The sequence below is a fragment of the Electrophorus electricus genome, chromosome 8 (genome assembly GCF_041902795.1).
Source record: "Electrophorus electricus isolate QZ-2024a chromosome 8, ASM4190279v1, whole genome shotgun sequence".
Taxonomy (NCBI): domain Eukaryota; kingdom Metazoa; phylum Chordata; class Actinopteri; order Gymnotiformes; family Gymnotidae; genus Electrophorus; species Electrophorus electricus.
This window is the reverse complement of record NC_137504.1, coordinates 1,608,640-1,633,625: the sequence shown is the minus strand read 5'-3', so window position 1 is coordinate 1,633,625 and position 24,986 is coordinate 1,608,640. Positions and strand designations below refer to the sequence as shown.

Sequence of the window (24,986 nt, the reverse complement as noted above, 5' to 3'; positions counted from 1 at the left end):
CAAAGAGAATTAAACAGTGATAAACAAATAAACAGTGATACACAGAACTAAACAGAGTGATACACAGAACTAAACAGAGTGATACACAGAGAAATAAACAGTGATACACAGAACTAAACAGAGTGATACACAGAGAAATAAACAGTGATACACAGAGTGATAAACAGAGTGATAAAAGGCTCTCACTGTGTCATTGTTAATCAGACATTATATTAGTTTTTGCTCTGGTGATTTGCGCTGTTTTCTTGCTTTAAACCAGCAGATAAATTGTTAACTACCTATTACAGCATGTTTGTATGTTGAGAGGCTCAATCTTTTCTTTTGTTTGTTTGTTCGTTCATTTGTTTGTGTTTCTTTGCAGCTCCTCTTTTTGAAAAATCTGATAACGTGATGAAGGCAGGAACTTGCTCGGCAACATGTGAGGACTTCAATCAGATCAAAATGACCGTTTTCCAGCTTAAACAGAAGGTACATGCCAACTGCTCAGTTCCTCATATTAAACATTAATCACTCGTTAAATCCTATACATTTCACACATTATGCACATGTTCACATTTGATAGTATTTCTTGATTCAAGCAGTATACAGGTCTGGAAAGGAGTCTTATTGAGTTTATATGTTAATAAAGACCCCAGGTGACTTCGACGGCTGGGGGGGGGGTGACCTCCGCCTGCCCTTGTCAGGTAACGTGGTCGGCATGGACGGGGGCAGTGGGGTGGAGGGAAGCAAGCAAGCCCACAACTCCGTCAGCATGTCGGCCTGCTCCGCACCTACCCCACTACTGCATGATGTATGGATTACAGATGTATGCACTCTCCGGAGGAGAGCAAGAGAGGGAGGGGATAGAGAGAGAGAGCAGGAGTGGAGAGACAGAGAAGCAGAGAGACGCGCAGAAAGAACAAAAGCTAGAACAGGAGCTAAGGCATTAGAGAGCGAGAGAGAGTAAGATGGCGAAATACAGAGAGAGCGAGTTTCTGCCTCGGTTGGGTTGTTTTGGTTGTTGTCTGTGCGCTGTAGTGCTGTAGTGATGGACTTCAGTGTTCTGTCTGAAAAGTCCATTTCACAGTCCTTGTATTCAGCTTGCCGAGTGCTCTGTTGAGTTTCTCCTTAGCCATAATTGCTGGGTCCAGTAGACACGCTGCCTGCCTGCCATGAGCACCGTGGGAAATGTAGGAAGCCAAATATCAGCACGACTCCACAAAACGGTGAAGCAAAGCCAAATGGCTTTTAAATTGCTTACAATCGGCTGAACACAGAGTCTCGCACTCTCGTACGGACTTATGACTGATGCCTGAGGCTGTGAGTGTAGTGAGTGTCAGGCACTCTCCGAGGTCAGGTGTGTGTGTTTGTGTGTGTGGGTGTGTGTGGGTGTGTGTGTAATGGGTTCCAGTGCACAGTGAGATGTGCTCTTTGAAGTGACTCGATCTGATGTGTCCCTTGTGTTAGGAGGCCCCTGTGCCGATCTCTGGACATGCACCTGCATTATTCAGTGCTCTCCTGGTAGTGTGGTGGACGCTACGCTCGCACATGTTACTTCTTAGTGGTCAGATTACATGCTAAAGGTTAGCCTTGCTAAAGGTCAGGCAGGCTAAAGGTCAGCCATGCTAAAGGTCAGCCATGCTAAAGGTCAGGCATTCTAAAGGTCAGCCATGCTAAAGGTCAGCCATGCTAAAGGTCAGCCATGCTAAAGGTCAGCCCCTGCATGTCTCCTGCCACCCCCACACACAATGCTAACTCAGGCTATTAGCGAAATCATCCATTAGCCACACCTCCATCCTCTCCTGCAGAGTCATACGGTGAAGCTGTAACAGGACCTGCAACATTTGTACCCTTCGACCCTTGTAGGGGTTTTTTTTCTTTGTGACATTTCTCTAAACACTTTGAACACAGTGTGTAACACAGCCTAAATTAAGCTGTTCTTCCTCATGTAGGCATTTACTAGTATCTACTGTTGTTTGAATATTGAAATACAACTCTAGTTAACTACAGGTCAGACACTGATATGCACGTGTATTCATTGTGAAGATGTACTGAAGTATGTACTGACTTTTATAGCACTCTAAAGAACATGTATACCCATTTAACAATAATGCAGCCTCTCTCTCTCTCTTCTTTCTCTCTTTCATCTTGTCCGTACCACAGATAGCCATGTTGCCAAGCAACACTGAGATCGATAAACAGATGACCAGTGAGAAGATGCTGACAACACATTCCTTCCTGCCTGGACCCCCTGGTCAACCTGGAGCCCCTGGTGAGCTTTAGGCCTGTGCTAAGCTAAGGCTGAAGCCTTGCAATGCAGAAGGATCAGTTATCGAGTGTTGGTAAGCTAGACTGGTCTCAGGCTTCTCACAGTCCATTTCCACAGTCTTACTCATGTGGGCAGTTTCCCCAGATCACTGTGAGATTGTGGTGAGTTCTGCAATTTCTCACTGTAAGCACTTCTCACAGACCTGAGGATTTCCAACAAAGTTTTCGAATTTCAGAAAAGAATGTTTGTGTTTCAGCAGTCATAACAGATGTCCCTTGATCAGAGTTCCCCTGTTTCCATCACAGGATTGGAAATGCTATCATCTGTAAAGGTTGCCATGGTTGCCATGGTTAGGAAGGTTGCTGTGTTGTGGTTGCTGTGGTGAGCTGAGATGGTTGGCATGCTCCTAAGACACCTCCATTTCTCCCCTTAATCTCAGAAGCACACAAAACTATAATGCAGGATTTTAGCCAATTTAACTTCCAAACCAGTCATCCAATACATTCCCAACATAAAAATTAAATTGTTGCAGCATGTGTGAATGTTTGTGTCCATGAGCACTCAGTGAGCATGGCTGGTTTAACCTGCAGGCCCTGGTCAGTGGAGCTCTGCCTCCTGCCCCTAGCTGATTGTTTCCTCTGATATGGATGTATAACAAATCTCACTACATTCTGGTCATGGGCATTAGATCAGTATATTTCACAGAATAAAGACTTACAGTTGGGGATCTGCAGTTACTGTTACTGAGTAATTCCAGACCGCACAGTAATTATCACAGTGATTTCTATCCCTTTCCATTATAGCGTTAATGCTGTTTCTCTCTCTCTCTCTCTCTCTCTCTCTCTCTCTCTCTCTCTCTCTCTCTCTCTCTCAGGAAGCCCGGGACCCCAGGGCTCTCCTGGTCCCCCAGGTCATTCAGGGCCTCCTGGTCTCCCTGGCCCACGGGGTCAAATGGGGCTTATGGGTCCCTCTCCGGATCTTTCTCACATCAAACAGGGCAGGCGAGGACCAATGGTAAGTCTCTATGAAGAGTAGCATACATTCAGTTGAGCCAGTGGTAACTCTCTATAGAGAGTAGTATACATTGTTCATAGCCAATGGTAAGTCTCTATAGAGTGTTTACATTGTGCTGAGCCAATGGTGTCATGCACTAAGGTGATAAAATAGGCATTTACATTTACATTTACAGCATTTAGCAGATGCTATTATCCAGAGCGACTTACAAAAGTGCTTTGTCATTTACTCATAGAACACATCCTAGTACAGTACAGTAGGTTAGAGTCCAAGATACCAATGATCTAGAATACTTTAGAGATACAGGGATGAATATAGGCAATTTTACATACTGCAGTGGGGACTGATAATCAGAAGGTTGCTGGTTCAAGCCCCACCACTGCCTAGTTGCCACTGTGGGCCCCTGAGCAAGACCCTTAACCCTCAATTACTCACGTTGTGTTCAGTCAGAATTGTAAGCGTTGGATAAAAGTGTCAGCTAAATGCCATAATTGTAAATATTAAAACTGCTGACCAGTACAAACTAATGAACTTTTTTCGCATACTCTACACAAGAACTAGCAGGAATAACAACATCAAAACAAATCTGTTTATGATGGCAACGGCAGCAACATGCTTTTTCTATGGCGCACATGCGTAACCAATCACAACATCTAGCCACACGCGTAACCAATCACACATGCAACCTTAGATTGTACCCCAGGTAACAGACATTTGTGATTGGCCAGTCACTAATGCTTTTGTAAAAAGAAGGAAATAAGCCAATGAGACCAAGCTAATGAATGCTCAGCCAACGAACTCTTGGACTAACTCTGCACTTACAGCTAATTATTTTAAAGAGAAAGTGCCATGAGGATGTAAAAAGTGTCATGCTAAAGGATTGTGGTATCAGGTCAGGAGGTTGTGTTCAGTCAGCTTGAAGGTGTTGAGGAAGGATTAGCCAGGGAGAGAGTTGTTTCAGAGAGCCAGGGTGGCTTGTTATTCTACTGGGCGGGACACGTCACACAGTGACACGTTCACACAGTTACACGTTCACACAGTTACACGTTCACACAGTCACATGTTCACACATTCACACTCACTTTACCGAGATGTAGCTAAGCCTTAGCTATAGCTAAGCCACATCCACACATTTTTCTAGGGCACAGCAGGCGTGATGATTTAGCTTCAATCACACACACACACACACACACACACACACACACAAACACACACACACACGTCCTCTCAGTCCATCCATTTCTCTGTCCATCCCACTCACAAAAACATTCCAGTTCCCGATGCTGTTGGTCACGTCAGGTTTACCAACACCTTCCCAGACTATATAATACTTCATGCATACACTACATACAATATAATTATTAGCTCTAGATCAGTTTCTGTGCTCACCAGCAGCTTCAAAAAATGTTTTTAAACAAAACATTTATGTTTATTTGTATAGACATGGATGTTTAGAATGAAATACTAACAGGCTGTACTGACTAGGCAGCAAATTCTGGAATACAACAGCAAACTCCAAAAAAAACAGACAACTGTTAAAACGTGGAGATTGATTTCACTTAGAGACCGTAAGAAGCATGATTTCTGTTGCCGTTTCCTGGTTTTCCTTGAACCAGTTTAATTCAATCCTACTGAAGAGTCCCCTGCCAGACACCAGCAGGTGTCCAGTTCCTGCCCAGGGTCATGCTGTATCAGGTCCTGCCCAGCTGTGTCACCTCTGTATGGGTTCGAGCTGGGACCTGCTGGCCCTGCCTCTGATCTCCTCCGCTGGATCTCTGGAGGTTCACCTCTGCAGCTGTGGCTGAAATTAGAGCACACAATGCATCTCTCTCTCTCTCTCTCTCTCTCTCTCTCTCTCTCTCTCTCTCTCTCTCTCTCTCTCTCTTTTCTGTTGTCTTCTTTGCTTGCATGAAAAATCATTCTAGCTCTTTTATAAACTTAACATCTACATTTCTTTTACTACTCCTCATCTCTCTCTCTCTCTCTCTCTCTCTCTCTCTCTCTCTTTTGTCCCTTCATTTGTTTGTCCTTTTTCTTCACTGCTTGATTAATATCCTATTGAACAGCTGTTGGTTGGCCGAGCTACATCAAGTGTAGTTTGTGTGTGTGTGTGTGTGTGCACTTGCATATTTGTGTTAAAGCACAACCTCGAACTTTTGCTCTCAGCTGATAAATTGTAATGGCAATAACAGGGGAAGTGGCAGAACACATTACCATGCAGGTTTTGTTTGGTTTGGCTGCTATAGTCCAGAGGTCCGGCGGCTAACGTGTCTGATAGAGTTGACCTTTCACTCGTAGTAAGCGAGACCCCATCACACAACTAATGCATGTCACTGAAGAAAAATCCTTATTTGTCAAAGTGGTGCAGCAATTTATGAATGCTGGACACAGAAACATGAGACTCTCAAAACCCCAGAGTAAGTCTTAATAACATCAGACAACCTTGAGTGTGTTGGAAATGTGTTGTTTTCTTAATTTATTTTCTGCTCTACAGGTTGATAAATGGCCAAGTGTGATTGCACTTAGTTACTGGCCTCTCAAGCTAGAGGTGAACACGGTGTGTGTGTGCGCGTGTGTGTAAGTGTGTGGTGTGTGTTCTCACATAAAGATATACCTTTTCAAATCTATGTATGACAGCAAAGGTCCTTTGTATCAGATGCATGAGTCAGTGTGTTCTGGTTGATTTGGATTCAGTGTGTTCTGGTTGATGTGGATTCAGTGTGTTCTGATGATGTGGATTCAGTGTGTTCTGGTTGATATGGATTCAGTGTGTTCTGGTTTATTTGGATTCAGTGTGATCTGGTTGATGTGAATTTAGTGTGAATGTATTTATTTAACTTTGACAAAGTTTTCACTCTTTTTAAGCATTTACTGTACTTACTGTGAATTTCTAAAACCAAAGGCCATAATGACATCATGAGCTGTAGAGGTTGAAATTAAAGTACACAAACATTCTTTTCTATATACATGAATGAAAAATTCCCCAAAATACACAAATACATTAAATTCAAGGCTCTTGATATGTCTTAATTCTACAATCCACCAGAGGGCAGTGTGCAGCCTGAATAATTTTTGAGGTTCTAATCTGGTCCAGTTCTGGAAATGTATGATTAATATGGCAGTCTGGCTTCATGGGTTAGTGCTTTTCCCTACTAATGTGGCCTACATGGATACTAGACCAGAACACAGCCTCACAGAGCGCTATAGCCAGTGTTCTGGTCATTTATACCTTGTCAGAATGTCCTACAGTCATGAACAGATATAGTATGAAGTCTGGCAGGCTTACGTAGCTACGCGATATGGACAAAAGTATTGGGACACCCACACATTATACATACAGGGATGTTTATGACATCCCATTCTAAATCCACGGGTGTTAATATGGAGTCCGTATCCCCCTTTTGCTGCTATGAAACTTTCCACTGCTCTGGGAAGTCTTTCTACAAGATTTTAGAGTGTGTCTGTAGGAATGTCCTTTTATCCAGAGAAGCATTTGTGAGGTCAGATACTGATGCTGGATGAGAAGGCCTGGATCACAGTGTCCGTTTTAGTTTGTCCCAAGAGTGTTTGAAGGGATTGAGGTCAGGGCTCTGTGTGGGCCTGTCAAGTCTTTCCACACCAAACTCAGCCATGCCTTCATGGACCTCGCTTTTTGCACTGGGGCACAGTCATGCTGGAACAGGAAAGGGCCCTCCCAAAGCTTGTCTCACATAGTTGGAAGCATAGGGTTGTCCAAAATGTCTTAATGTTGAAGGATTAAGATTTCCCTTGCCAGGAACTAAGAGATCAGGGCCAACCCCTGAAAAACAGCACCATAACATTATCTTTCCTCCATCAAATTTTACAGCTCAGGCAGGTGACCTTCTCCTGGTGTTCACCAAACCCAGGCTTGTCCATCAGACTGCTAAGTAGAGAAGCGCGATTCATTACTCCATAGAACATGTTTCTACTGCTCCAGAGTCCAGTGGCGGTGTGCTTTACACCACACCAGCTGATGCTCTGCATTGTGCTTGGTGACGTAGGGCTTGTATGCAACTGCGTGGCCACGGAAACCCCTGCCATGAAGCTCCTGGCACACAGTGTCGGTTCTGATGTTGATCCCAGAGGAGGTTTGGATCTCTGCAGCTACTGAGTCAGCAGAGTGTTGGTGACTTTTACACACTACACACCTCAGCACTCGATGACCCTGCTCTGAAACTCTGGTAACTCTGCTCTGCTTTGACTCTTCATGGCTGAGTTGTTGTGGTTCCTCAACACTTCCACTTTTCAATAATACCACTCGCAGTTGATGATGGAATATCTAGGAGGGAAGAAATTTTGTGAACTGACTTGGTGCAACGGTGGCGTCCTATTACAGCACCACGCTGGAATTCAGTGAGCTCTTTATAATGACCCGTTCTTTCACTAATGTGTGTGAAGGCCGACTGCATGGCTGGTGCTTGATCTAATACACCTGTGACAATGGGACTGAATATAACACCTGGATTCAGTGATTAACAGGTGTGTCCCAATACTTTTGTCCCTATAGTGCATATGGAATGTGCACCAAAAAAAGTTGCCAAAATTTGGAGACTTTGATTTTGATATAAGTTCAACTTTTTAGAACACCATGCGAAGTTTTTTTATGTACCATAAGTTGAATTAACGTTATAAATATAATACATTTTTACAAAGGTCTACAATTACTATGAATTATATATCTACAAATATGTGTTTTTAGAGCTAAGAAACACCTGTGATAGTAATGTGTGCATGCAGTCCACTGGATCCACTGGATCACTAGACAGGTGCGATAAATTAACAGAACAAACTGAGACAAGAAAAAACTCGTTTACCCACTCATTGCACATGGAACAGATATAAAATATATACAAAATATATGCAAAGAGGTATAAAATGACAGGGCAAATATGAGATGCTAAGGAAAGTAGCTTTTCTCTCACCAAGGTTAAATGTGGATGAAAAAATATGGAACTAGCAGGTAGGCTAACTGAACTAGCGGGTAGGCTAATTGAACTAGCGGGTAGGCAAAATCAGAGCTAGTAAAAATTATGTCTGCTGGATAACAAATTTGAAATGGTCATCTTTCCCTGTTTTATCAAAATCTTAAACTGATCTGACCCCAAAACTGTGATTCAAACCATACATTTTGTGCATGAACCAACTCTCTGTGTGTGTGTGTGTGTGTGTGTGTGTGTGTGTGTGTGTGTGTGTGTGTGTGTGTGTGTGTGTGTGTGTGTGTGTGTGTATTTCTGCAGGGTCCTCCTGGTGCTCCAGGCAGAGATGGCTTGAAGGTACAGTGTGTTTCCAGACCCTCTGACCCCACTACGCCCCAGTCTTCCAGCTCCCTAATTGTGATCCTTGCACGGAATGCAAACGCTAACAAAAAAAAAAAAATTCATCCTGACCAATCAGTGATGAACTAAACCATTCGGACAGCAAGGGCCAAAAGCAAGGTCACTAAGCAAACTCACTGCCTTGTGCCGGGATGTAAATTAAATGGCCCCTTCGGAAGGATCTCCAAACACTCCGTGTTCCTGTAATGGTGAATTACACATCCAGTTATTAATTACACTGTCATTAATTTCAGCACGGAGCTTCAGCAGGCCAAACGTTGTCCATTTGAAACCACGTTTGCTGCAGCCATGCTTGTGTCACAATGATTTGTAGCTTTAAAGCTCACGCCAGCACATGCACAAAAACATGCCGACAGTCACCTAGTGCAGGGTTTTCCAAAGATCTGCGTTATAACGCAATCTGTGTTATTCCTCAAATAACCCTCTATAAATCTATACAATATGTACACCAAATTAGTGTTTTAAAACGTCCAATATCTCCAGATATTAGGTCAAATTAATCTGGCAATATATTTAGATCATCTAAGATTGGACCCTGGACGGGACCCTACTAGGACCCTGGTAAAGAAGACTGCAGCTTTAAACGTGTGCTTCTAAGTCTTCAGCCAGTAAGCATCTTATGTGTACTTCATGTTTAACTATCTTACATTTTGTCTGTGCAGCAGGTCAAGGTCAGCATAGAGGTGTGTCTGTGTGTGTGTGTGTGTCTACATGCACACACACACACATACCACACATCTGTCAGACCATGTTTGTAGGCAGAGCTTTACTGTTATGTTTTTCAGCTTCTCAGACACAAATCAGGACCATCTGGCGTAGACTACTACCCTTTCCTAACCCCTTGACCTTACCCTAATCCTCGCACTGGGGGGTCAGCCTCCCCCCCCCATATCTGCCTGTGTGGTACTTACCTTCATACCTCAATCCAAATGAGCTAGAGACCGGCTCCAAATGGACCGCAAAAACCAGCACTAACATAACATTTACACAAACTCCACCGTCAGAACAATTTGTTGCCACGTTTTCGGGTTTGCATTGCGGCAGATTTGCTGCTCGGGGTGATAGATCTCGGGGTGATAGATCTCGGGGTGATAGATCTCGGGCTGATAGATCTCGGGCTGATAGATCTCCGGGTGATAGATCTCGGGGTGATTGATCTGGGGGTGATAGATCTTGGGGTGATTGATCCCGGAGTGATTGATCTCAGGCCTCGTGTGAGGGTGAACTGCTGATGACCGGTGTGGGTTTTGGATATTTCAAACACTGGCGTGTTTTTTCGTGTGTGATGGCATTACTGGAAGGTAGTGGAGTAATAACTGTCCTATAAGGCTTCTCGCAGTTTCTCCACAGCAATCCCACTAACACAAATATTTGTTTGGATTCTTCAGGGAGAAAGAGGGGCTCCTGGACCTTCTGGACCTCCTGTAAGTAAATCTAACCATCTTAATCTTCTCCTCATGGTGTTATTTGAGTCTGTAATCTCCTCATGGTGTTAGCTGTGTCTGTAATCTTCTCCTCATGGTGGTAGCTGTCTCTGTAATCTCCTCATGGTGTTATTTGAGTCTGTAATCTCCTCATGGTGTTAGTTGTGTCTGTAATCCTCTCCTCATGGTGCTAGCTGTCTCTGTAATCTCCTCATGGTGCTAGCTGTCTCTGTAATCTCCTCATGGTGGTAGCTGTGTCTGTAATCTCCTCATGGTGTTAGTTGTGTCTGTAATCTCCTCATGGTGCTAGCTGTCTCTGTAATCTCCTCATGGTGCTAGCTGTCTCTGTAATCTCCTCATGGTGGTAGCTGTGTCTGTAATCTCCTCATGGTGCTAGCTGTCTCTGTAATCTCCTCATGGTGTTAGCTGTCTCTGTAATCTCCTCATGGTGGTAGCTGTCTCTGTAATCTCCTCATGGTGTTATCTGTCTCTGTAATCTCCTCATGGTGGTAGCTGTCTCTGTAATCTCCTCATGGTGCTAGCTGTGTCTGTAATCTCCTCATGGTGTTAGCTGTGTCTGTAATCTTCTCCTCATGGTGCTAGCTGTGTCTGTAATCTCCTCATGGTGCTAGCTGTCTCTGTAATCTCCTCATGGTGCTAGCTGTCTCTGTAATCTCCTCATGGTGGTAGCTGTGTCTGTAATCTCCTCATGGTGGTAGCTGTGTCTGTAATCTCCTCATGGTGTTATCTGTGTCTGTAGTCCTGTCTTTCTTTCTCCCTTTTTTGCTCTCCTGTTTTGTATCTTGTCTGTCTCACATCTACACTTGTCGGTCTGTCTGTGTGTTCTGTATACATATCTGTCTGTCTTCAGGTCTCATGATTTCAGATGTTGCTTTTATATCTCAAGCCTTTGCTTGTGGTGAACTTGGAGGTGCTACTGACAGTAAGATGAACTGTAGTAGCACTGTGCACTCCACTACTGAGCGCAGGAGACCGAGCAGAGGAGAGCCATGGGAGAACAGGTTATGACGTTTATTAAGATAGTGTGCATGCAGCCCCTTCACACAGGGCAAAGAACTCCTGCTGGGACCTGTCAGCACATCATAGTCCGTGTGCTGAAGCATTTATTGGTGAGAGCCTGGAGTGCAGCGTGCTCACCGGAGAAGCCTCAGGTTAGGCTCCTCCCACAGAGGACCGCTGTCCATTCGGGGTTTCCAGGGGTGATGTGTTCACCAGAGGCATGTCTTTGGTATGTTTACAGGAGGCAGGATCTTTCACCCTTCGTGTTTTCGCTGTTACATCCTCCAGGACGTGTTTTTGGGGGAGTAGGGAGGGGAAGGGAGAGCATTGATTTGGGACAGCGTGTGTTCAGTGGGTCAAAGGTCAACAGACACCTCCCTGACTACAGCACATAGCTGACACCGAAAGGTGGGGTGGTATGGGGGCTGTAAAAGAAGGCCTTCACTAGCTCTAGTGCCTTTGGTATCTTTCAGTAAACTTACATGGTGTGACAGAGTAACATGTTGCAAGAGACATATTTTGTGTTGTGTAATGCTGTGATGTTTTGGATTGTTTTGGGTTGTTTTGTGTTATGTTGTGATGTTTTGTATCCATTTGTGTTGTGTTATGTTGTGATGTTTTGTATTGTATTGTGTTGTGATGTTTTGGATTGTTTTGTGTTGTGTTATGTTGTGATGTTTTGTATCCATTTGTATTGTGTTGTGTTGTGATGTTTTGTATTGTATTGTGTTGTGATGTTTTGTATTGTATTGTGTTGTGATGTTTTGGATTGTTTTGTGTTGTGTTATGTTGTGATGTTTTGTATCCATTTGTGTTGTGTTATGTTGTGATGTTTTGTATTGTATTGTGTTGTGATGTTTTGGATTGTTTTGTGTTATGTTATGTTGTGATGTTTTGTATCCATTTGTGTTGTGTTATGTTGTGATGTTTTGTATTGTATTGTGTTGTGATGTTTTGTATTGTATTATGTTGTCATGTTTTGTATTGTTTTGTGTTGTGTTATGTTGTGATGTTTTGTATCCATTTGTGTTGTGTTATGTTGTGATGTTTTGTATTGTATTGTGTTGTGATGTTTTGGATTGTTTTGTGTTGTTATGTTGTGATGTTTTGTATCCATTTGTATTGTGTTATGTTGTGATGTTTTGTATTGTATTGTGTTGTGATGTTTTGTATTGTATTGTGTTGTGATGTTTTGTGTTGTGTTATGTTGTGATGTTTTGTATCCATTTGTATTGTGTTATGTTGTGATGTTTTGTATTGTATTGTGTTGTGATGTTTTGGATTGTTTTGTGTTGTGTTATGTTGTGATGTTTTGCACTGTGGTGTTTTGTATTGTGTTGTCTGTGACGCAATGTGACTCACGTGGCGTGACGTGGCTGACGTGGCGTGGCGTGACCTATTCTTTTGCATTGTGCTGTTCAGGGCCCACCTGGATCCTTTGATTTCCTGTTACTCCTGATGGCTGACATCCGTAACGACATTGCTGAGCTGCAGAGCAAAGTGTTTGGTAGGCAGATGCTTTCTCCTGGAGAGGACTTCCCTGTCACGCCTGACTACTGGAAGGAGAGTCAGGACAGCCTGGACTTTGGCTCTGGAGAAGACTACAGATCCCAGAATCCACCCAGGGAGAAGAGAAAGAGGAAATCATCCAGCACTTTAACTGATCCTGCCTGGAAGATCTAAGACTGTCATGAATGAGCACCTGACTATGGACTGACTTTGTAAAGGAGAGAATGGTGTAGATATCACAAAAAAAGATGTTTATTTAACTTCATACTCTTTACAGATGACATGAATGTATCTCTTTGTATGAAATTCTATTTTTTTAACATAAATATAAAAGATGTATATATTTATAGAATTTCCGTCTTTCAGTCATACAAATAACAGTACATATTCACCACAGTTCCTAACTGGGTCACGCCTGCCGCATTCTGGATGGTGCATTAATCAACGCATGAGCCTTGTAAATCATCGACATGCACGGATCTGCAGAGGTCCTCTGAGGCCTTTGACCGGACTTGCCGAACATTTCCGAACTTTCCCGAACTCCGTAACGGTGAAGAGCTTTGATGTTCGGGTGTGGGACGCGTGAGCGAGGTCCCACGGGCGCAATCTTCCCTATACGTTCCCGTATAGACCATTTAATATTTTACACAAACAGTATCCACAATGACATACCATGTGGTGCTTATAATAACGGAAACAATCCGGGACAACACAGAAAAGGCCGAAGACACTCTCACTCTCTCACTCTCTCTCTCTCTCTCTCTCTCTCTCTCTCACTCTCTCACTCTCTCTCAACATAAAACACTTTGCGATCTGACGTGCAGTCAGTCTTCACGCAGTCTGTCACGCCACATATTGCCCACGTGAACGGGATGTCGCGCGCACGATCTGGCAGTCATTAGTAATCCCACTGTATCTCGCGGGTGTACATCAAAGCCACTGCAACACACTTACCCAGTTTTGTCACCCAGACGAATCCGGGTTAAACAAAGCTTAATCTTTTTAACATGTGCGCAGTCCAAGGGTTAGCCACACCATTAAGGCGTATGAACCGCGCTCGCGGTTTTTCCGCCTCTCCGCGTGTCACAGATTGAACCCGTCCCCACGAGAGCCCCTCCGTAATGGCCCGTGACGCGCCGGTAACCCCTGTGGACATGTTAAACACGCACTTCATCAAAACATTATTTCCCACCGAGACAAGAACAACACTGGCTGTCTGATTTGTGCAGTTGAAGAAAAGACCACATGCTCGTTGGCCGCTATATAAACAGCACTCTGATTGTGGTAAAGGTGACTAATCAAATGGTGCATTCATGGGAGTAGCGTTTACGCGCGTGCGAAAAGCGTGATCAGGTCCATCGCTACTGTGCGAAGCACAGAAAATACTTTATATTAGCTTTGCAGTTACAGTTTAAACAGGCTTAACATTATCGTCGTTGTGCCGCAAATGACTGTTAAATCTGAATAGCTGTTTCTTAAATTTTACAAAATAAAAAAATAAAAATTATCTGTATTGCTGTATTACATGAGGAGCGTTGCCTGTTGTAAGAAACAGCATTTCCTGTTAGGATGGCCCGTGAGGGCTGGCTGTATATTTCTGTTGTCTGACTGTGCGAAGAAAAGGAGGATATAACCACTGGGTGGCGTCAGTTACACACTACTGCCCTTTTCAGACTGAATAACAGAATGAAGAGAAAGGGAGAATTTCCCCATAAGGGGGCAGAAGATACCTAAAAATCAGTGGCATTCAAATCTGGACCTCAGATCCAAATCCAGTCCTGGATTTTGGAATCCTTGTAGTTGATTAATTGATTCCTGTTACTGGTTGGCCACTTTGGCATCACACCTGCCTGCCAGGTAAAGGGAGGGTGGAAACCCCTGTAGGACCTGGACCTTGAGGGCTGAGATTTCAACACCGTAGACACCCAGTGTGTCTGTAATGGGTTAAGATGAGAAACAAAGGTGTCCAGCTGTGGTTCCCAGTAGATATACGTATTACTTCATTGTTTGTGCATATTATCTTATTGATCAAAACGTTCCAGCTCATGTTTAGAAATAAATATACTTACCAGTATATCTGTTGTCAAGCAGAATGAAACGTCCTTGTGTTGAGCAGCCTTAAGACCCTCCTTCACTGGTCAGTGGTTATGGCAGGGTCACAGGGTCACAGGTGTAGCACTGCTGTACCAGATCAGCTCACGTCATCTTTCCGTCCACGGTCATGCCTCTGTCACGTCAGTGGTAATGCGTGTTCACAGTCATAATGCACTGTGAAGGGTGTTTGGCAGGAAGGACTATGGGCTTGAGCAAGTCAAAGTCAGATTTGAGCGAGTCAAAGTCAGATTTGTTTATATACCAATTTTTAGAACATGCATTGTCACAAAGCAGCTTCAAAGCAACTGTCTGGATCCAGATGCCCAATGGGCGAGCCAGTGGCAATAGTGGCAAGCACAGAAAGACCCTCAAGAGGATCAAGACTCCAGAGGGAACCCCTTGTCCTTGAGCAGCCCAGCATGTGACCAGTCCACACTTTAATACATCATAAATAGTTATTGTAGGTAGAATCTGCTATTCCAGTGTATCTAGAACAGGTAGGCTAGCTGTATCTGCATCCATTGGTGTATATGGAGGGATTGGATGAATATGGCAACATCTGTTCATCTACAGACCGCACCAGATCATTTTCTGCTGTCATCTCATCTTCTGTGTTACCCATGAGCAGGTCTAGACCAGGGTTGGCATCATCTCAGCTGCAACACGGAGACAAAACAGAGGGTGTCCACAGTCCTGAGGGTCCAGAGGGTGTCCACAGTCCTGAGGGTCCAGAGGGTGGCCACAGTCCTGAGGGTCCAGAGGGTGGCCACAGTCCTGAGGGTCCAGAATGGTGGCCATAGTCTCTTCTAGGTGTCTCCACCTTTACATCAGGTGAGACATTGTGAGTCTCTCCTAGGTGTGTCCACCTGTACATCAGGTGTGAGCTGTGAAGGTTTCAGCCCAGTGGTTCTGTTCTCCATGTAGGTGTTCATACTGCTCTTCTGGATAGATGGTGGGAGTGACGGTGGGTCCAGGAGGACACATTCTGTGTCGTATAGGCTCTCCAGGGCAGTGTTTAGCATTTAGCATAGTGTTTGACAATGCTGAGTATACCTACGTGGAGTCTGAGGTTTTGAGAGCATACATGTTTGAAAACATGCACAGTTAAGAGTGTGCATGGCTGAGAGTGTGCATGCTTGCTTCTTCATCTTCTTTTTCATCCCTAACCCTACCCCTAACCCTACCCTAACCCTAACCCTAACCCTAACCCTAACCCTAACCCTAACCCTAACTCTAACCCTAACCCTAACCCTAACCCTAACCCTAACCCTAACCCTAACCCTAACCCTAACCCTAACCCTAACTCTAACCCTAACCCTAACCCTAACCCTACCCCTAACCCTAACCCTAACCCTAACTCTAACCCTAACCCTAACCCTAACCCTAACCCTAACCCTAACCCTAACCCTAACCCTACCCTACCCTAACTCTAACCCTAACCCTAATCCTAACCCTACCCTAACTCTAACCCTAACCCTAACCCTAACCCTAACCCTAACCCTACCCTACCCTAACTCTAACCCTAACCCTAATCCTAACCCTACCCTAACTCTAACCCTAACCCTAACCCTAACCCTACCCCTAACCCTAACCCTAACCCTAACTCTAACCCTAACCCTAACCCTAACCCTAACCCTAACCCTAACCCTACCCTACCCTAACTCTAACCCTAACCCTAACCCTAACCCTAACCCTACCCTACCCTAACTCTAACCCTAACCCTAACCCTAACCCTACCCTACCCTAACTCTAACCCTAACCCTAACCCTAACCCTAACCCTAACCCTAACCCTAACCCTAACTCTACCCGTAACTCTACCCCAACCCTAACCCTAACTCTAACCCTACCCCTAACCCTAACCCTAACCCTAACCCTAACCCTAACTCTAACCCTAACTCTAACCTAACTCTACCCGTAACTCTACCCCAACCCTAACCCTAACTATAACCCTAACCATAACCCCAAACCCTAACTCTAACCCTAACCCTAACTCTAACCCTACCCTACCCTAACCCTAACCCTAACCCTAACTCTACCCGTAACTCTACCCCAACCCTAACCCTAACTCTAACCCTAACTCTAACCCTACCCCTAACCCTAACCCTAACTCTAACCCTAACCCTAACTCTAACCCTACCCCTAACTCTAACCCTAACCCTAACTCTAACCCTACCCCTAACCCTAACCCTAACCCTAACCCTAACCCTAACCCTAACTCTAACCCTACCCTACCCTAACCCTAACCCTAACCTAACTCTACCCGTAACTCTACCCCAACCCTAACCCTAACTATAACCCTAACCATAACCCCAAACCCTAACTCTAAACCTAACCCTAGACCAAGCCCCTTACCCAAACCCTAAACCCTAACCCCAAACCCTAACTCTAACCCTAACCCTAACCCTAACTCTAACCCTAACCCTAACCCTAACCCTACCCTAACTCTACCTGTAACTCTACCCCAACCCTAACTCTAACTCTAACCCTACCCTAACCCTAACTATAACCCTAACCGTAACCCTAACTCTACCCCTAACTATAACCCTAACCCTAGCCCCAGCCCCTAACCCTAACTCTACCCCTAACCCTAACTCTACCCTAACCCTAACTCTACCCCTACCCTAACTCTAACCCTACTCTAACCCTACCCTAACCCTAACTCTACCCCTAACTATAACCCTAACCCTAGCCCCAGCCCCAACCCTAACTCTAACCCTACTCTAACCCTACCCTAACCCTAACTCTACCCCTAACTATAACCCTAACCCTAGCCCCAGCCCCTAACCCTAAGTCTACCCCTAACCCTAACTCTAACCCTACTCTAACCCTACCCTAACCCTAACCCTACCCTAACTCTACCTGTAACTCTACCCCAACCCTAACTCTAACTCTAACCCTACCCTAACCCTAACTATAACCCTAACCGTAACCCTAACTCTACCCCTAACTATAACCCTAACCCTAGCCCCAGCCCCTAACCCTAACTCTACCCCTAACCCTAACTCTACCCTAACCCTAACTCTACCCCTACCCTAACTCTAACCCTACTCTAACCCTACCCTAACCCTAACTCTACCCCTAACTATAACCCTAACCCTAGCCCCAGCCCCAACCCTAACTCTAACCCTACTCTAACCCTACCCTAACCCTAACTCTACCCCTAACTATAACCCTAACCCTAGCCCCAGCCCCTAACCCTAAGTCTACCCCTAACCCTAACTCTAACCCTACTCTAACCCTACCCTAACCCTAACCCTAACTCTACCCCTAACCCTAGCCCCAGCCCCTAACCTTAACCCTACCCTAACCCTAACTCTAACCCTACTCTAACCCTACTCTAACCCTACCCTAACCCTAACCCTAACCCTAACTCTACCCCTAACTATAACTCTAACCCTAGCCCCAGCCCCTAACCTTAACCCTACCCTAACCCTAACCCTAGCCCTAACTCTAACCCTACTCTAACCCTAACCCTAACTCTACCCCTAACTCTACCCCTAACCCTAGCCCCAGCCCCTAACCTTAACCCTACCCTAACTCTACTCTAACTCTACCCCTAACTCTCAGCATGTGGAGTGGACTGGACTAAGGGAATGGGGCTGAGCACAGTGTGTATGCATTCTGTGCTCCTCTGTGTCCGTAGACGAATAATACTGGGGTGGTTACACTCTCTGCCCAGAACTGTTCAGCCTCATCAGGGGGAAAAAGGCCCCATGAAGAGCGACTGTTGTTCACCGATGACTACATAATTAGGTCATACAGGTATGTGAAAATAGTTTGTTTTCACTTGCTGACTTGTAATGTGGAATGTTTATGAATGTTTGTGGTGCTTGTACTGATGTTAATGTTGAGTAAAATTACTGTAGTTATTATTAATCAATGTTCTGTTTTCTGCTAATCTATGTTAATTCATGTTCTGCTTTGCATAGTGTGAATAAAATGAATAAAATCGATTTTTGCTGCAAACAATAGTGAGTGTTTACAAGCCAGTAGGCATGTTTATTAGAAAACTAGCTGTGTAAAAGATTAGTCAAATCAGACACTGCAGTCAATTGCTTTAGTGAAAAAACAATATTATAATTATCTTCTTTTCTCAAATATAACATTAGGATCTTTTTATATAAGTAACCATGTCCCTATTACTGAAATGCACTATGTCTACAGAATTTTCTGGTTATGCGTAACTGATCTTTTAGCACTCTACACAGCTCACAAGCTTCCACCATAGCAGGTCTTTGGGAACTGAGGAAGTTTTCTCAACAAAAAGGCACAGTAGGGCCTCGAATTCTATATACTGTTCCCAGAGACTGACATTCACTTTAGAAAATGTACTGCTGATGCATAAAGAATGACAGCAGTTGGTGGTCAGGTTAAACTACACCTGTCTGGATCATTGCCTTCTTCATAGGCCATGGAGATGTGTTCAATTCTTATGGAGCAAAGATACTGTCACACTGATAGATTCATGTAAATGGGTCTGGATCAGTCTCCTAAGGTAGATCAAGGTGTTGGCAGCACCACGGTCCTGGGCTACCAGGGAGCGCACGCTGTGTGATGTATACTGATACATTTAGGTAAGTCGCTCTGGATACGAGCGTCTGCCAAATCCTGAAAATGTAACCTAGATACTTGCTGTAATATTATTCCACTGCAACTTCAGAACGAGGCTCCTTTTCGTCTTTTGGCAAAGTGGATTTGTGCCACGTTAGTCTTCCAAGTATTAAACAATGTCATTAAATTCATTTAATGGCAGCTGGGAAGCAGCTACATAGCCACTGACTTGTTTAATTGTACAACATTATTTACATGTTGTTCATTTAAGCGCACAAAGGCACTGTTGTCTCGGGCTGTGCTCGACTTGGGAGGTTTTGTACATGCTGCAATTAACATGAGCTAAGATGGCCTTCATGTAGGCGAAGAGAGCGAAGATTGGCCCCTCATGCAATTAAAAAAGAAGAGAAAGAAATCAGGAGAGGTTGTGGGGAGGGGCGGAGTTGAATGGGGAGAGGGTGGAATTTGGCAAAAAATTTCTGCAAAATCCCAGCTGGAAGTAATTAATGGACAAGTGATTAGTGTACAAGGGTCAACCTTAAAAGATCTCAAATATTCGCTGAAGTGCCCCTAATTATATCTCGCTGCCTGTGAGTCTTGTTATTTAGACCCACCCACAAGGGGGGGGGGGGGGCTGTTGGGGGGGGCTTGGGCTGGTTGGCCCCTCCCTCTGCTCACACAGCATCCAATCTAATGCCTAATGGCCAAGGCATAGGGAGTGGTGAAATAAAAACATTAATGAGGCCATTGTATTAGCAAACCTCACACAGCCTGGGAGGACCGCCCACAGCCTGGGAGGACCGCCCACAGCCTGAGTGGACTGCCCACGGCCTGGGAGGACCGCCCACAACCTGAGAGGACCGCCCACAGCCTGCGTGGACCGCCCACAGCCTGGGAGGACCACCCACAGCCTGAGTGGACCGCCCACAGGCTGAGTGGACCGCCCATGGCCTAGGAGGACCGCCCACAGTCTCAGTGGACCGCCCACAACCTGGCCGTCCTGATCAAGGAAATTAGGGTTTCACTCTGTGTGAATTAATGACGTTAAGACATTAAGTGCAAGCACCAAATTAACTGTCCCAAAAAACTCATTGAGAGAAGAAAAAAACATGTAATTACAGGACAGGGAAAATTGAATCTGAATTAGGTGAAAGACATTCCTTTTCTTTTTTGGACTGAGAGAGTGAGAGAAAGAGAGTGAGATGGGAGAGCAGAGAGAATGAAAGTGTGTTTCTGTTTAGGTTTAAGTTTAAGGAAACATTTTGTACACAATAGCTGATTGCAAAGAGGCACAGATCCTCCTACTGTGGATGTAGGTCACTCACTCACTCACTCTCCCTCCCTCACTCTATCACTCACTCTCCGTCCCTCACTCACTCACTCACTCTCTCACTCACTCCCTCACTCCTTCACTCACTGCCCTACACAGCAGAAGTGGGCTGAGAGAGAGAAGAGGAAGAACAGGCATTTTGAGAGGTTGAGGAAAGCGAGTGAAGGGAAAACAGATGGCATGAAAGAGGGAGAGACAGAAGTGATGTCAGCGTCAGACCCACAGACGCATGAGGGCAGCGTCAGACCCACAGACGCATGAGGGCAGCGTCAGACCCACAGACCCATGAGGGCAGCGTCAGACCCACAGACCCATGAGGGCAGCGTCAGACCCACAGACCCATGAGGGCAGCGTCAGACCCACAGACGCATGAGGGCAGCGTCAGACCCACAGACCCATGAGGGCAGCGTCAGACCCACAGACCCATGAGGGCAGCGTCAGACCCACAGACCCATGAGGGCAGCGTCAGACCCACAGACGCATGAGGGCAGCGTCAGACCCACAGACCCATGAGGGCAGCGTCAGACCCACAGACCCATGAGGGCAGCGTCAGACCCACAGACCCATGAGGGCAGCGTCAGACCCACAGACCCATGAGGGCAGCGTCAGACCCACAGACGCACTGCACACCAAGCATTCATAAATGACCTTGTTCTTCTTAAGAGCTTAGACTAGACTACACAGCCACCCCACACCACCACCCCTCCCCCGCCTTTCAACTGGGTTATCTTTACACAGGTTTTGTCTTCTCTAATTGGAGCTGATGAGGGACTAATTGGTAGCTTTTTACACTGCATGGTGCTTAAGCAGTGGCAGACTGAGGGAGACAGCATGTGTGAAGTTAATGAGAGGCTCTGGCCACATAAAGACTCTCCTCCAGCAGGAAGGGGGCCGAGGAGCACGGGATATTCTTTTGTTTCCTGCACCGTTCCCTGTTCTTGCGTGCAGGTATCTGAAAGGCAAGTTGGGAACACAGAGGCAGAGGGGAAGGTGGGGGTCTGAGTACTTGTGGAGATAAAGGAATCCATTCTGTATTGTTGGGGGCCTTCATTTCAGTGTGTCCATGAATAAGTAGAGAGAGAGAGAGAGAGAGAGAGAGAGAGAAAATCTCTGAATACACTTTAGTTCGACTGAATGGTGAGAAAAGGACTTCACACACAACCATACAGGACCATGTTGAGACACTTTAAGGTAATGTTTGAATACATGCACTTTCACTCACTCTCTCTCTCACACACACACACACACGCACACACACACACACACACACACACACACACACACACACACACACACACACACAAATAAAGTTACGTGTGTGTAAGGAAAACTCCAGCATGCACATTACATCTGGTTTGCTTCAGTAAAAATGAAATATGAGTATTATTATGTCTGAATCATACATTTATTGTGATTCATATGAATCATATATTTATAATGAAAAACATGTCCTACTATGTAATGTGATGTTAAAAATAGCTTTCACTCCTTTCCCATATTCAGTCTTGTTATGACCGACTTAACAGTTACAACTGAACTGTCCTGATTCAGCAATTAAATCTCCATTCTATTATCAATTAATGATAGGTCTCTCATCTGTTGCCAACACATAACCCATCCAGACTCTAGTAACCATGGTAACATCTGTGTTGTCTACGCAAACAGTTGAGCAGATGTGATTGGTACTGGCATGTTCTCTCTAGTTTAGTTGTGTAAACCCTCTGGAGTCCCAGTGTGAGGTGAAAAACTGACAATAAATTTAAAAAATACAATGTCTGGACAAGCCTGTGTGAAAAGAAGAGCAGGAAGCACTAACACTGGCTTTGCTTTTGCTCTGGCTGTGCCTGCATACATTCGTGGCGTCTTGACTTGTGAAGAAAACTCATTCGCTGTCAGTGATGACATCCAGTGGCTCTCTCTGAGGTCCTATAATTGGTTGGCCAAATATTTGCCCTGACTAATTTGTAGTGGTATTCTCATACTAAGTAATCCATTAGCTCTCATTAGACACCTCATTGTGTCTGACCCAGAGGTTCCATTTGCATCTCTATTGTCATTCAAATTGCGCATTTCCTAACTGAGGAAGACTTATCTTCTTAATGAAAACCTTGTGGGAAAAGCGGGGGGAATGAAATGGCCTCTGTGACCCTAACGATGCTACCAGGAGTCCAGAGGAATATGAATACCAGATAAGGACACCACGGAGCAAGATGGCCGCAGACGCGCTGTTCACAAACCCAGTGCTCAGTGCCAGTGGTTTATTAATCCCAATCTCAGTGGAAATCCAAAATAATTATTCAATATGTGGAACAATTCATAATTATTAGTTTAAGGTTTTTTTGTTTGCTTGGTTGGTTGTCTGGTTGGTTTGAAAGTTCAATAAATAATGTCCTAAACTTTAATATACATTAAACTAGTGTCTGAACATTAAGTAGGAATAGGAGTAATTAAAATTGGTATTTATTTATTTATTTATTTATTTATTTATTTATTTATTTATTTATCTTCTTTTGGATTTCATCATCTTCATCATCATTATCAGCTTTGTATATTTATTAAATAACTAAATAGAATAGAATGCTTGTGGATTTGCTCTTGGGAGATGTTCCACTGGTAAGCGCCAGGATAAGAATTATTCGTATTTCACCTTGTCATCTCACGGCTCTTTAGACATCTCCGCTTTTAAACAGTTCTTACTGCAAGTCTCCAGAATCCAGCAGCAACGCAGGTTAGGGCTGACCTCTAGGTAAAGGTCACGACCTCTCTCCGGAGTGTTCCTCATTAGTCCTGAGCTCCAGAGGCAGGGGAAAGTGAGGGTTTGTCTCCCACCACCTGCAGAGCCTTTAGGGTCATGCGCATGACCAAGTCGCCTTCAGGGCTGGTGTAAGATGAACCCCATCAATCAAATGCCTGAGTCACTCCGCCCCAACCGCTCCCACCACAGGGGTTGGGATAAGGTTGTTCTGGGACCCGCCGTGCTTTTTGGGTTATCCTAGAAAAGGCAGAGATTTGGGTAAGAGGTGGGGGGTTTGCTCCTGGCACCACAGTACGCTGACCCTGTCCCATGGACTCATGCACCTCCTACTCATTACAGCTAATTGCAGGCTTGCAAGCTGAAAGTGGTGTGTGTTTACCACACCCTGCGCTGCCAGAAGGGTTTACAGGAGAGAGGAGGGGCAGCTCTGGTCATCTGAAGAGCCTTAATAGTAGGACACTCCGTGTTCCAAAGACTGAGTGTTCTACAATGCCTCACACATGTTGTTGTGTGTTTGTTTATTTGTTTGGTCCATGTTTGTTTGGCTCTCTGAGGGTTAAATATGCATAAGCCAAGTCATTTGCCACGCAGCAAAAGGGTAAAACAAGACACCTTGAGAATGATAGATGATCGATTTTTTATTTTTTTTTTAAACTGGTTAGCAAATATTTAAATATTCAACAACATAAAAATTATATGACGGGACATGACAAGATAAAGAAACAGAAAATCTTCTTCCCCGTGAAGCTGTTTGTTTAATATTTCTCTTCACTTCGGCAGGCCTAAGCTTTCTCCCGTTCGTCTGAAGAAGCAGACCTGAGGTCTCTCCTCTACGTCTCTCAGAGACTAGCTCCAACACACCAAGCATCCCTTCCTGTTAAATTAGTACGTCATTTGACTTTTCCTGGGTTTAAAGTCTGTGAATCTGCACGGTCATTACAACGGTGTGATTCTCTGGCCATTTTTATTGTTTTTGTGCCTGTCTGGAAAAATGCTTTGAAAGATCTGCTAGTGGCCACTTTGAAGACAGTGGAATCTGGTTGGATGTCATAAACTTGAGTCTATGATACCATATATACTAAGAGGCCTTTGGAAGCAAAACAGCAAGGCAACATCAAATAAGCAACATTTCAATGTGCAGATTTGATCTTCGCCTGCATGGCTCTCTGTCTCATCACGCCAAACCCACATCTAGTGTCTGTGGCCAAAAAAACACCCCTTTGGTCTCACAAGCTCCTGTACTTTAAGGTCTGTTGTTGTTTTTCTAATTTGGCTCATTATCAACATCTGTCTAACATTTGAACATTGTCAACATCTGTCTGATTTTATGTGCTTGGTCAGAGAATTAGTGAGTAGATTGAGGCAGTTTGGCATGTGTCTTACCTTTCAGATTATCCTATATAGCTAAAACTATCAATCTAAAACTGCATTCCAGAGAGTGTATATAATAATAATAATAATTATTATTATAATTATTATTATTATTATTATTATTATTATTATTATTATTATATATTTTTAATTACATACTATACACAGTTTATAATTTAATATAATGCTTTCCGGTCTGATTTTGCTTACTGTAATAATTCGCTTTGTATCATTATATTATTGGTATACGCCAAATAGCCCAATATGTATTTAAAGCGGCTAAAAAAATACTTCACAAACGCTTTCTTAATG

General features: G+C 44.3%; 1 protein-coding gene across 1 annotated transcript in view; it reads left to right on the top strand.

The window, feature by feature from the left end:
* The window catches only part of ccbe1 (collagen and calcium binding EGF domains 1), a 45,103-nt gene extending 32,179 nt beyond the window's left edge, over nt 1-12,924 (top strand). The window contains exons 6-11 of the mRNA XM_027030701.3: nt 362-468; nt 2,143-2,251; nt 3,123-3,262; nt 8,521-8,556; nt 10,008-10,043; nt 12,486-12,924. Of these exons, the coding sequence (XP_026886502.2) occupies nt 362-468; nt 2,143-2,251; nt 3,123-3,262; nt 8,521-8,556; nt 10,008-10,043; nt 12,486-12,746 (689 nt within the window). The 3' untranslated portion in view covers nt 12,747-12,924. The remainder of the gene's footprint in view (nt 1-361; nt 469-2,142; nt 2,252-3,122; nt 3,263-8,520; nt 8,557-10,007; nt 10,044-12,485) is intronic.
* The last annotated feature ends 12,062 nt before the right edge of the window (nt 12,925-24,986 follow it).